Source organism: Emydura macquarii, unplaced genomic scaffold (assembly GCF_026122565.2).
Source record: "Emydura macquarii macquarii isolate MOO-44397 ecotype Brisbane River unplaced genomic scaffold, CSIRO-AGI_Emac_v2 contig_1551, whole genome shotgun sequence".
NCBI classification, from domain to species: domain Eukaryota; kingdom Metazoa; phylum Chordata; order Testudines; family Chelidae; genus Emydura; species Emydura macquarii.
This window is the reverse complement of record NW_027131688.1, coordinates 6832857-6846472: the sequence shown is the minus strand read 5'-3', so window position 1 is coordinate 6846472 and position 13616 is coordinate 6832857. Positions and strand designations below refer to the sequence as shown.

General features: G+C 45.2%; 1 protein-coding gene across 3 annotated transcripts in view; it reads left to right on the top strand.

Moving 5' to 3' along the window:
• MAP4K5 (mitogen-activated protein kinase kinase kinase kinase 5) overlaps positions 1-13616 on the top strand; it is an 87536-nt gene that overhangs the window by 18930 nt on the left and 54990 nt on the right. For all 3 annotated transcript variants that reach the window (XM_067554745.1, XM_067554743.1, XM_067554744.1), the window contains exon 3: positions 10631-10688. In XM_067554745.1, coding sequence (XP_067410846.1) covers positions 10631-10688 — 58 coding nt within the window. The remainder of the gene's footprint in view (positions 1-10630; positions 10689-13616) is intronic.

Here is a 13616-nt window from a genome sequence, read left to right as displayed (position 1 = left end):
GCACTCAGTGTGTGGTCCCACAAAAGGCCGTGGTGATGGTGCCAGCTTGTGACAATTGCTTACCACAACTTTCCAGGAGGCACAGCAGCTTTACTTTAGAGATATGAGGTAAGACTCTAAACTCTCCAGATCCTGCCCCCTGCCCCAAGGCCTCCACGTCCAGTCCTGTTAAAACTCTCACAGTACATACCCATCCTCTTCATAAGAAAATATCCAAAGCCACAGATTTTTCTCCTCATTCTGGTTTTTTGCTTCATGCCTTGTGATGTTTTTACAATTTTGTTTTAACCTGATCACAGCTAGAGTACTGAATGTACCCTGGTTTGGCACAAGTACAGTGTATTTCCTGCGTATGCGGAAGGAAGTTGTTTTCCTGGATTTAGAGTGACCCAGATGTCTTTTCAACATGTCAAGTTGAGATGGTGAAGATGTGTGAAGACAGGCTGTTATGTGGGAATAGATAGAAGGAGACGGGCTGGGATGGAAAGATATATTTGTGAGTCATTGTCATGGAGAGGTAGGTGATGCTCTGGGAGTGGCTGCAATTACCCAGAGAAGAGTAAAGGGCTGAGGATGGATCTCTGATGACCCCTTACAGAATTTGAAAGGGGAGGACAGCTACCTACAAAAAGAGAGGCCCTGGAGGGGTGGACAGATGTCAGAGGAGAACCAGCGAGGGTAGAGTAATGGAAATAAAGGGACAAGAGGACTTTGAGAAGGAGGGTGCTGTCAAGAGTGTCAAATGCAGCAGAGCAGATGCTGAGGAGGATGGAATAAAGGACTTGCTCTTTGGTCAAGAAGAGATTGTTTAAAAGCTATGAGAACGGTTTCATTGGCGTGGTGAGGATCCATGATGGAGCTGGTGAGGTGCGTAAGGCAGTCGTGGCTGGCATATTCTGTGAGTTCAGAGGTGAAGAGGGATATGAAGTCGAGAGCCTGCTTTATGAAGCTAGGAGGGATGAGAGCATGCCTGTATTTTTAAGGCAATGAGCCCAAAGAGCGCGAGGGGTTTGAGGATGGTGAGAATACGGCCAAAGGGACAAGGAAGGTGGGGAGATTAGAGGTGGAGATAAGATAAGAAACGTCCATGTTGGTGAAAAGGGAAGAAGGAGATCAAGATGCGTCTCGGAGAGACTCCAGGGGTAGTCTGCAACAGAGGAGAGAGCAGGGTGGAGTGTCAGAAAAGTCATGGGCATTTATAAATTAAAGGCTGTGAAAGGGGCAAAGGGAGGTGAGTAGTAGAGATCAGAGAGAAGGAATTTGGAAGCTGAGATATCGTGGAAGGAGCAATATTTAGCAAAGACCAGGTCACGCGAGCAGTCATTCTGGTGAGTGGGACAGTTGATCCAAAGTTGGAGATCAAACAAGGGTGTGATGGTGAGTTGGTTGGAGGCAAGGGTTTTTCCGATGGGATCTCCGCATGGAGGTTGTTGCCACAACAGAGGATGGAAGATTGACACCTGGATCTCCCTCATTTCCTCTCCTCACAGTGTTGGAGAGGAAGATGGTGGAACAGGAAAACTAGGAACATAAAAAACATAGCTGCTGTAGCTATGACGCTCAGTAAGTGAATGAATTCCCCTGTTCTCCTCCTGAATTTGTCAACCCCCACAACTCAGTAGTTTAGACTAAATTCGTCTGTGCAGGGATTGTCTCACTTTATTTGGAAGGCACCACATACGCCTGTCGTGCTGTATACGTAACTGGTTCTGAAACCATTTTTCCCCCCGTTTATTTCCGATGGTTGGGTGGCCAGACAGCCCCACCCATAATATATTTTTTTTATTTTTCCCATGTGTGAGGCTTGAGGGGAGTGGCCAGGGAATGTCATAGACGGAATTATTACGTCCGTGTTTTCCGGTATCCTCGGACAGCTTTTTAATGCCAATCTGAGGAGTGCTTTTCAAGCCATAGTGAACGTCTTGTAATTTGAGTGGGAAATATGCTACTTCACAAAATAAAACTGCGAACAACCTATGTGGAACAGTACCTTGTGCTTGAGAATCATATTGGGGGCATAGCTACAGTTTCAGTGATAAATGGGAAAGTGTGTCCTTTCTTTGGGTTATATCCTAATCCTGTTTGAGATCACATTTGGTCTACACTACAAAAGTCATCATGTGTTGTAGCACGATTCTCAGTTTCTTCTCCAGTATTAGAAAAGTTGTGTACATGAGTTTCACCTCCTATTTTTGTACGTGGTAGCATGTTGTCCCACTGCTAGGGCAACTCTAAAATCACTGGTACTAAAAAAGAAAACTGATGGTTTTTTTATGTCTTCTGTGTATTCCCAATGTGTGTGGATGAGCCAAGGGGCCCTTCTAGATGGACAGTACTTGTTGGGACTGCATGAGCCACCGGCAAGTGCTGGATATTTGGAGCAGAGGGTAGAACAGGCCTATATAGCTCCAGTTTCTTCCTTTCTGTGGCTATCTGCAGGTGTAAGGCCTTTAACTCTGTGCACAGTGACTTCTCTTGTGTGTGTGGTTGTGTCTGTATGTGATTTTTTTTTAACCAAGAGTTTCCCTTATTCTATCTGCCTTTATAGTTCAGCCTAATTGGGCCATAGCACACTTAATGTTTCCATGGGTCCAGGGATCAGCTAGCTATGGCTGATCTGCTTTCCCAGGCTCTGGCTAAGGTCAGGTTTAAGTGGTGCGCGTCATGCTGCTTCATGTTCCCTTAGGTTGAATCAGACTCCCGCTGTTTGTTTTGCCTGGGGGAACCACATTCCCTGGATTGTTGCCTGGATGTAATGCAGCTTGGGCCTGTACCGACAGCAAGTGGCGTGGTGACTCCATGTTGTCTTCACAGAGACGGCCTTGTGAGCTAAGTCCATGCATTTGGCACAGCTTAGCATCCTAAGAACGGCCGTGTTAGGTCAGACCAATGGTCCATCTAGCCCAGTAGCCTGTCTTCTGACAGCAGCCAGCACCAGGGTGCTTCAGAGGGAATGAATAGAACAGGGCAATTATTGAGTGATCCGTCCCCTATCATCCAGTCCCAGCTTTTGGCCATCGGAGGTTTAGGGACACCCAGAACATGGGATTGCATCCCTGACCATCTTGGCTAATAGCCATGGATGGACCTTTCCTCCAGGAATTTATCTAATTCTCTTTGAACCCTGTTATAGTCTTGGTCTTCACAATATCCCCTGGCAACGAGTTCCATGCGTTGTCTGTGCATTGTGTGAACAAGTACTTTCCTACGTTTGTTTTAAACGAATTGCCTATTAATTGAAGTGGTGACCGCTGGCTCTTGTGTTATGCGAAGGGGTAAATAACACTTCCTCACTCACTTTCTCCACACCAGTCATGATTTTATAGACTTCTATGCTATTTCCCCTTAGTCGTCTCTTTTCTAAGATGAACAGTCCCAGTCTTTTTCATAAAAACAACGAGAGTCCTGCAGCACTTTAAAGACTAACAAATTTAATTTCTGCAGGCATAAGCTTTCGTGGGCTGATGATGTGGGTTGCAGGGCTCTCGTTGTTTTTGCTGTATTCAGACTAACACGGCTCCCCTCTGGAACTTTTCAGTCTTTTTAATCTCTCCTTCTGTGGGAGTTGTTTCATACCTCTAAGCATTTTTGTTGCCCTTCTCTTTACATTTTCCAATTCTAATATATCTTTTTTGAGATGGGACAACCAAAAGGCATGGGCGTACCATGGATTTATATAGTGATAGCATGACTTTTTCTGTCTTATGTATCCTTTTCCTAATGGTTCCTAATTTTGTTAGCTCTTTTTTGACTGCCATTGCATACTGAGAAGTTGTTTTCAGAGAACTATCCGTGATGACTCCTGTTTTAGACCCCATCATTTTGTGTGTATAGTTGGGATTATTTTTTCTAGTGTGCATTACTTTGCACTTATCCACATTGAATTTCATCTACCATTTTGTTGTTCTGCCTCTGTGAAGGGATCGAGTGGGCTGCCTTGGGCTTCAAAACTGGGCAAATTGGGAACAACCCCAGCATTGAAAGAAATTGATGCCAGATACCATGCTTGTAGTTCTGAAGTCTGTGACTGCTACCAGCAGCATTGAAGACCCAAGCTTCAAGGCCTCAGCATAAAAGTGCTAAGCCTGACTTCAGCTTCTAAGTGTCCTTAAAAGACTCTTCATCAGAAATTGTAGAAAATTGGTAAGGGATGCAAAAGGACGCAAGGCGAACTCTATGGCCAGCAAAGTCACGGACAATAAAGAGTATGGTTTTTTTAATTATATTGGGAACAAATGGAGTCCTAATATGGTTGTAGTCCAGTACTCGATGGAAATGGTAGAACTGTCAATAATGCAGAAATGTTCAATAAATATATGATATCTACAAAGGATAATGAAATACTTTCCAATTCAACAGTAACTGATGAGGGGGTTAAACAGCAGCTATTAAAGTCAGACATTTTAAAATCAGCAGGTCAGGCTAACTTGCGTTCAAGAATTTTAAAAGATATGTCTGAGGAGCTCTCTGGATTGTTAATGTTGATTCTCAGTAATGTCTTGGAATGGTGTGGAAGTTCCAGAGGATTGGAAGAAAGCAAATTTTGTTACGATATATTTAAAAGGGTAAAATAGACTACCTGGGTAATTATGGGCATGTCATTGTGACTTAGATCCTGGGAAAAATAATGGAACAGCTGATATGGTACTTGAATATAAAGAATTAAGAAGGTAATATAAATAATTGATGCCAGTCAAGACAGGGTTTATGGAAATTTATTTGTATTGTCATAGCACCTAGATCCAAGCCCCAGTCATAGATCAATCCTCCATTGTGCTAGGTGCTGTACAAATCCAGAACAAAAAGACAGTCCTTGTCCCAAAGAGCTTACAATCTAAGTATAAGACAAGAGACAACAAATGAATACAGACAGATCCACGGGAGGGAGTGTAAGGAAACAATGAGACAGTCAGTCAACATGACGGGCAGTGGTCTCCACACATCAGCAGCAGAACTATTGTCAAGTTTTTTTGTAGGCGTCACAGCAAAGCAGAGTTTTAAGCAGCGGTTTGAAGGAAGATAATGAGAGCGCTCTCTGGGTGTTTATATGAGACTCTCCCAGGCATGAGGGACAACATGGGAGAAAGCACGAACGTGCTTGTTTGAAAACGTAACAAGTGGGCAGTGAAAGCTGGGATCATGGGCTGATCAGACACAGGAATCCACTTTTTGATACTGAGCGCGACATGATAAGTAGGGTGGGGACAGGTTGTGACCGGGGGGGGGGGGGGAGAGGCCATGGCTTCACCGGCACCGGGGGGGGGGGGGGAGGGGGGCGGCACCGGCTGGGCCTTTCAGCACGATGTGGGAGAGGGGCAGGGCAGGGCCAGGCCTGGTTAGGGCAGGAGGGGGGCGGCTGCTGTGCTGCTTGGGGCCAGGGACCATGGACTGGACCCGCGGGGGATGGGGACCTGGCCTGCAGGTGCCAGGAGTGAGTCCAGGGCAGGCTTGGGCTGACACAAGCCCCCCCAGCCATATGTGTCTCCCCCCCCAACAGCACCTCCCCCAGCTGTCTGTCCCCCTCCTCAAGTAGCGCATCCCTCCTAGCCCTGTATGCCTCCCCTCAAGCAGTGCATCCATCAGTTCATTCCCCCCGTCAAGCAGCATGCCTCCCCAGCCACGTCGCTCCTCTAAGCTGTCGTCATCCCCCATACCAGCAGTGCGCTCCTCCCTGGCTGTGTATCCCCCCTACCCTCCAGCAGTGTGGGCCCCAGGGCTATGCCCTTCCCCCCAGCAGCACAGAGCCCCCCCAGCGAGGAGGGGGGTGCAAATGCGAGCATTGGCCCCTGGGTGCCAGAGACCCATGGTACGCCACTGTTGTGAAGTGCCTAGAAAGTGAAGAAAGGAGCTTGTTTGATCTTGTCTATCTTGAGATCATTTGATGAGATTTCAAGTTTTGTTGATAATGGCAATAGTGTTGCTGTAATATGCTTAGACTTCTATAAGGAGTTGAACTTGGTACCTCTCAACATTTTGCTTAAGAAAATAGAGCAATACAAAATCAATATGGAATGTATTAAATGGTTTAAAAACTGGCTAAATGCTGATAGGTCTCAAAATGCAATTGTAAATGGGAAATCATCTAGTGGGTTTCTGCAAAGTTTGATTCGTGGCCCTATGCTTTTTAATATTTTTATCAACAATCTGGAAGAAGATAAAATTATTACTGAAAGTTTGCAGACGGCATAAAGATTGGGGGAATGGTAAATAGTGAAGAGGACAGGTCACTGATACAGAGCGATCTGGATCACTTGGTATGCAGGGCATATGCAAATAATGTGCAGTTCAGTATGGCCACATGCCAGGTTGTGTGTCTAGGAGCAAAGATGCATATTTACAGGCTGGGGGACTCTATCCTGGGAAGCAGAGACTCTGAAAAAGATGTGAAGGATCATGGTAGATAATTAGCTGAACGTGAGCTCCCAGTGCGACGCTGCAGTCAAAAGGGCTAATGCAATCCTTGGATGTATAAGTGGAAATCTTGAGTAACAGTAGGGTGTGTATAGTACCTCTGTATTTAGCACTGATCAGACCACTACTGGAGCACTGTGTCCAGACACCATCATAGAGGCTCAATTTAAATGTATACCCGAAATTAAAAAACATAGTAAGAGGACCAAAAAAGTGCCACCGGGGCTAAACAACAAAGTCAAAGAATAAGTTTAGAGGCAAAAAGGCATCCTTTAAAAAGTGGAAATTAAATCCTATTGAGGAAAACAGAAAGGAGCATAAACTTTGGCAATGAAGTATAAAAATATAATTAGGAAGGCCTAAAAAGAATTTGAAGAACTGCTAGCCAAAGACTCAAAAAGTAACAGCAACCTTTTTTTTAAGTTAATCAGAAGCAGGAAGCCTGATAAATAACTAGTGGAGCCACTGGACGATCAAAATACTAAAGGAGCACTCAAGGAATAGAATATTGCAGAGAAACTGAATTAATTCTTTGCATCAATCTTCAAGACTGAGGATGTGAAGGAGATTCTCAAACCTGAGCCATTCTTTTTAGGTGACAAATCTGAGGAACTGTTCCAGACTGAGGTGTCATTAGAGGAGGTTTTGGAACAAATTGATACATTAAACTGTAATAAGTCACCAGGACCAGATGGTGTTCACTCAAGAGTTCTGAAGGAACTCAAATGTGAAATTTCAGAACTTACCAAATGGATAATGGCTTATGTGAAGCCAATTTTTAAAAAAGGTTCCCAGGCGCTCCCGCAATTACAGGGCAATAAGCCTCGTTTCAGTACCAGGCAAATTGGTTGAAACTATAGTAAAGAACAGAATTATCAGACACATAGACGAACATGATTTGTTGGGGAAGAGTCAACATGGTTTTTGTAAAGAGAAATCATGCCTCACCAATCTACTAGAATTCTTTAAAGGGGTCAACAAGCATGTGGACAAGGGTGATCCAGTAGATATAGTGTATTTAGATTTTCAGAAAGCCTTTGATAAGGTCCCTCTCCAAAGGCTCGTAAGCAAAGTAAGCGGTCACGGGATAAGAGGGATGGTCCTCTCCTGGGTCAGTAACAGGTAAAAAGATAGGAAACAAAGGGTAGGATGTGCTTTATGGGCCACAATGCGAGCAAATTTATCCATGGTCTGTTATGGGAATCTCCATATTTCCTAGTGGTTTTGTCAGGCCTGCTATATTGGGAAGACCGTATCCTGTATTCTGACCAAGTCACTCTACCTCCTGGCTTGGATGAAGGACTCAGACGAGTACTGCCGTGATTCACTCTGTAGAAATGCAAGGGATTCTCCTGCAGTCTAGAAAGCCAGTTAAGGTGAAACGTTGCTTTCAGAAGTGGAGAAAGTTTCCTCTGTGGGCAATGGATAACAATCTGTGTTCCGCCTCCATATCCTCTCTTTTGAACTATTTGCTACAATGAGTTGCTCAGCCTCTCCTTATCTTCAGTCGAGCCACACTTGCCAGCCATCTCAGCACATCACTTGCCAGTGGACAGTTCTGCTGCCTTCAGTTGCGTGACAGCCACTGGCTTTTGAAAGGACTGGTTATTGTCTTCCCTGGGTCAGAGAGCTGCCGTGACATGGAACCTTGGCTTGGTGTTGACAAAGAGGATGGATTCACCTTTAGAGTCCTGGGTCTAGTGCTTCTTATTCCCCCGAGTGTTAAAACCCACACCGCACGAGGAGTGCGTTATATACTTCAAGTAATGATCCTCCCTTCTCCTCATTCCAGAGCGATGAACTTGCTCTGTATCCTCATCCTAAATTCTTGCCAAAAGCAGTGTCCGAGTTTCATCTATCTCAGGTGCTTCATCTCTCAGATTCCTCCTGTAACGTCACTGTCTCCTAGGGGGAACTGGACTCTGTATCCAAGGTGCTCAGGGAAATTTGTGTTTCTATTTGGATAGGGATAAAACAATTAAAACTAGATTTCATGTAACCTTTGGCTGATCAGTGGAAAGGAGATGCCATTTCCATTCAGCACCTGTCTCGGTGAATTAGGCTGTGCGTCAAAAATAATATCCATACTGTGGTAGGGTGACAGTACCTGAGTGACTTAGTGTTCACTTTACTAAGCTAAGAGCATTAATGAAATCCCTTTGAAAGGAGGAGCTGGGAAACTATAGCCCAGGCAGCCTGACTTCGATACCTGGCAAGCTACTAGTGCAGTATATAAAACACTGAATTTGTGAATGCCTGGAGGATGCAGGGGGTAATCACTGGCAGCCTTCTTTGATGTGGTAATTGATTTGGTGGAGAATGCAATGGACATAATATACCTGGACTTCAGCAAGGCTTTTGATACAGTCCCACATTACGTTCTGATAAGTAAGCTGGAGAAATGCAGAACTACTATTAAGTGGATGCATAATTGTTTAAACAACCGCAAATGAAGAGGAACTATTAATGGAATGATGTCGGATTGGAGGGAGGTCTCAAGTGGGGTTCCACAGGGATCTGTTCTGAGTCCAGGGTTATTTAACATCTTTATTAATGACCTGGATGTAAGAATAGAGAACATACTGATCAAGTTTGCAGATGACACAGAGTTGGGTAGGGTGCCAGTACTTTGGAGGATAGCTAAAATTCAGAGGGATCTTGATGATAAATTGGAGAACTGGGCTATACACAATGAAATGAAATTCAACAAAGACAAATGTTAGGTGCTACAGTTAGGGAAGAAAAACCAAATGCACAAATACAGAATGGGGGAAAACTGTCTTGGCAGCAGCCCTGCTGAGAAGGATCTCACAGTTGTGGATCACAATCTCAACATTAGTCAGCAATGTGATGCAATTGTAAAAAAAAAAAAAGCAAATGCAATTTTAGGTTGCATGAACAGAAGCATAGCGTGCAAGTCAAGGGAGGTGATAGTACCCCTCTACTTGGCACTGGTCAAGCCTCAGCTGGAGTACTGTGTCCAATTTTTGATCACTGATGTAAAGAAACTGGAAAGGATCCATAGATGAGTGACAAAGATGGTCAAAGGGACGGAATGCAGTCCATATGAGCAAAGGGCTGAAGGAACCGGGTATGTTTAGTTTGGAAGAGAAGAGATTAAGGGGGGATATGATAGCGGTCTTCAGACATTTGAAAGGTCACAAAAAAGATAGAAAAAAGTTGTTCTCTTTTGCCACAGAGGTCAGGACAAGAGGCAATGGGTTCAAACCACAGTATGGCAGATATTGATTAAATCTCAGAGGAACTTCCTAACTGTAAGAACAGTAGGACGATGGAACAGACTGCCTAGGGAGGTCATGGAACCTCCTTCACTGGAGGTTTTCAAAAAGAGCCTGGGTAGCCATCTGTCTTGGATCGTTTAGACACAACAAATCCTGTGTCTTGGCAGGGGTTAAAGCTAGATGACACTTGCGGTCCCTTCTAACCCTCTGAGTCTGTTTCCATCATAGAAGTCTGCAAGGCTAATTCTAATTGCATCTTTGTGCAATGCTACTCTCCTGACTTGGTATCTAGCTCTGATGTTTTGAGAGCAGTTCTGCGATCCGTGATTAATTCGAACTCAGCTCGCCTTCCCTGGGCTGTACTGTGCGCTAGACTCGCCCAAGCGGGACAATGCAGAGGCTGCCTCGGAGCGAAGATTAAGGTAGCTTATAAGAAACAGTGGCTATTTTAAGAGCGTTGCCTCTGCATAGTCACGCTGCTCCCCTCCCCTCGCCTCTTCATGTGAGTTCTACTTGCACGGTGCTCTGGGGGTTAGTGGTAGGAAATGAGGGTGTGGGGACTGCAGGGTTCTTTGTAACCTCACCTCTGAACATTTGGTGTTGTAAGAGGCTGCTGGTGCAGTCCAGACAGGCTCCAGAAGGTTCCCACCTCAGCAGCCCTGAGGAGAACATCCCACAAGTGTGCCTGTGTAGGGGCAGCAGGTGCAAGTAAGTAATTGTATTTTTCTTAGCTTGATTAGAGCCATTGTTAGTGTATGTTCTGATGGCACCCCAGCACCCCAACCAGGATTAGGGCCCATTGTGCTTGGAACTGTACAACTGTAGAGACAGACAACCCTTGCCCCAGAGCGCTTGCAGTTAATTGTATCGTGCTGTACTACAATACCAGGCTTCGCCACAGAAAGGGCCGTTGTTTATAAGGCTATATCAGCTGCCCTTGCTTTATGATTAAATATGTCTCAACTTTCTTATTTTAGGCCAGAAATCTGCATACAGGAGAGTTGGCTGCTGTAAAAATTATCAAGTTAGAGCCAGGTAAGTTTTGCATGGCACATGATCTGTCATTAAACACTGCCAGGTACCCTGTATGTTTGTTTTCACACAGCATTTGCATTTTATTGCTATTAGCTGGAAAAGTGGTGGTTGCTGTAGTTTCAGTGGTTAGGTCGCAAGAAACGCTACAGAAGTATTTAAAGCATGATACACAATTACCTTTGGTTATTTCCTTTTTGCTGTTTCGCCTTCATTCTTATCTCTTTTATCTACCAGCTGTTAACTTAATTCACAACAGTAAGGTTTGTTTTATTAGTTTCAAGGCAAGATTGTGGGCAGGGGGCATTTTCTCCCGCATAAACTGTTACAGAATGAATAACCTGTACATTAATGTTTTAATGCCTATTTATGGAGCTAGTGTTCAAACCTCTCCTGCATGCCCACCCCCCAAAAAATATTCTGTGAGTGAGGCAGAGAGAAACAGGCAGTGTGGCTGTCCTTCATCTCTCCCTGTTTTTCCTTTCTGTCCCTCACTTCCACCAAGCTTCCTGCTTGGGGATGCTTTCCTGGGCAGCCATGACTTCCTGTCCCAGTTCATATTTATTGCAGCCTCCTCAGTTCCCATGGTCTGCATGAGTCTGTGTGAGAGCAGGCAGGTAGGGAGTAGTGCAAGTTCATATAGGGGGAACTGGCTCGTACCTATCGAGCTGTGGTAGAAAAGCCAGTGTCCCACACCCCTGCATGGTAACAAAAATGAGTAGGGGGCTGGAGCACTTGACTTATGAGGAGAGGCTGAGGGAACTAGGTTTGTTTAGTCTGCGAAAGAGAAGAATGAGGAGGGATTTGATAGCAGCCTTTAACTACCTGAAAGAGGGCTCCAGGGAGGATGGAGCCAGGCTGTTCTCAGGGGTAGTAAATGACAAAACTAGGAGCGATGGTCTCAAGTTGCAGTGGGGGAGGTCTAGGTTGGATATTAGGAAAAACTTTTTCACTAGGAGGCTGGTGAAGCACTGGAATGGGTTACCTAGGGCGGTGGTAGAATCTCCATTCTTAGAGGTTTTTAAGGTGCAGCTTGACAAAGCCCTGGCTGGGATGATTTAGCTGAGGTTTAGTCCTGCTTTGAGCAGGGGGTTGGACTAGATACCTCCTGAGGTCCCTTTCAATGCTAATATTCTATGATTCTATGTTATCTTGCTGCCAGTTTTCTATCTTGGGCTGATGAGAGCGCTGTAGATTTTCCCCCACCGCCACCCTATCCCAGCATAGGAGAAGATGAGTCACTACTCAGGAAACCTGTTGATCTGAAGACTGATCTTGGGGTCCAGCATGGAGAGGTGAAATCAGGAAGGATGTCCAGAATGGAAATTGGGATGGGACAATTACTATTCCTGGAGTGTGAGAGAGAATTCCTACTCCTCCCCCAAATCTGGATCACCCTTGAGTGTGTAATATTAATATCCCAAAATATTCTCTCTTCACTTTCAGATCCCTCCTTAAAATTCTCGTCCAAGTATCCTTTCTATGTTAGTCACTCCACAGCTTGCTCTCTTGCCACATGTTGTATGTGGGATGGAAGACCTTCTTTGTTGAAGGCCTGCAACTCTGGGATGTGCTCTTCTCATATGTCAGTGTGTACATTGGTGGCCTCCTTCGAAGAAGGAGTATAGACTGGGGTGAGGATGGGGAGTATACATGTTAGGGATTTAGTGTGTATGGGAGAGAGAGCACTTGATCACGCCAGTGAGATGTGGGTATTATGTTTGCTGTTTCCTGGATGTTTTTTTTAAAATGTATGGCACCCACAAGTTGTGAGCAATGGATGCGTAGAAATTAAAATGTATTTGTTGTCTGTTGAATCCCATTTAAGAATCAATAAGGCCTTCTGCATATCCAGCCCAGTGCACGTGTACCTAGGTTTGAATGATTAAAATGCCCTATTCCACTGGCTGTGGCTCTGACTCCGTCCCTGCACCACGTTACATAAACCCCAATTCTAGCAGTCGCACTCTCTGACCCCATTTATCCCACCTTCGAGCCAATCAGCTTCTTAGACATTGGAGAGGCAGAGGACTGGGACCCAGGAGACCTGGGTCCTTTTCCCCGTTTTGCTTCCTGTGTCACCTTGGACAAGTCACTTCACCTTTCGGTGCCGCCTGTCCTCTCTACACTTTCTGATTTCTCTGTTCAGGCTGTGAGCTCTTTGGCATAGGGACCCTCTTGTAGTTTGTGTCTATACAGTGCCCAGCACAATGGGGCTTTGATCTCTGCTGGGGCCTCTAGTTATGTGCTGCTTCTAACAATTGTTCATGGGCGAAATAGGAAGTTCTTGTTGACACACGTAAAATGCAGCGGGGACACTTTCTAGTTGTGTGATGTTAAAAGGAAAGGAAGACAGAGTCAACGTGAATGAATACATCCATTCTGGTCCGCTTTGTCCATCCATGTTTTATTTTAGATAACGCATTGAGAGGCACCAAATCTTTCTTCCCACACAGTAAGTCCAGCTGGGAGCGTCAGCACTGACTGTAGAAAACAGATTCTGCTGTCAAATATAAGGTCTGTGGAATGGCAGATGAGCCCCGACAGGCGCTGCCAGCCTGTAGTGAGAGAGTTAAAGGCCAGTGTGCTCGTATCCCCACCTTTGCTTTGGCCCAGAGACAGGGCAGGGCAATGCTCTTATGGAGAAGAGTGGGGTGGATTCAGCCTACTGTGAATGTAATAAAACTGGCCCCTTGGAGCACTTCTGTTCCTGATCCAAATGCAATAGACCAGCTGCTTGTATGTTTTTATGTGCTTCTTGGAAAGCTGTGAGCAGAGGCAGGCACTTAGCCCTCTGCTTTTGAAGGGAGATGGGGGGAGGGAAAAAACCTTCAGAAACCAAGGATTGTCCCTGCCTGTGCTCTTCACTTTGGGTAGCCTAGTGAAACAGACACGTATGTGACCCATTTCACTGCTGCTTAGAACTCTGCT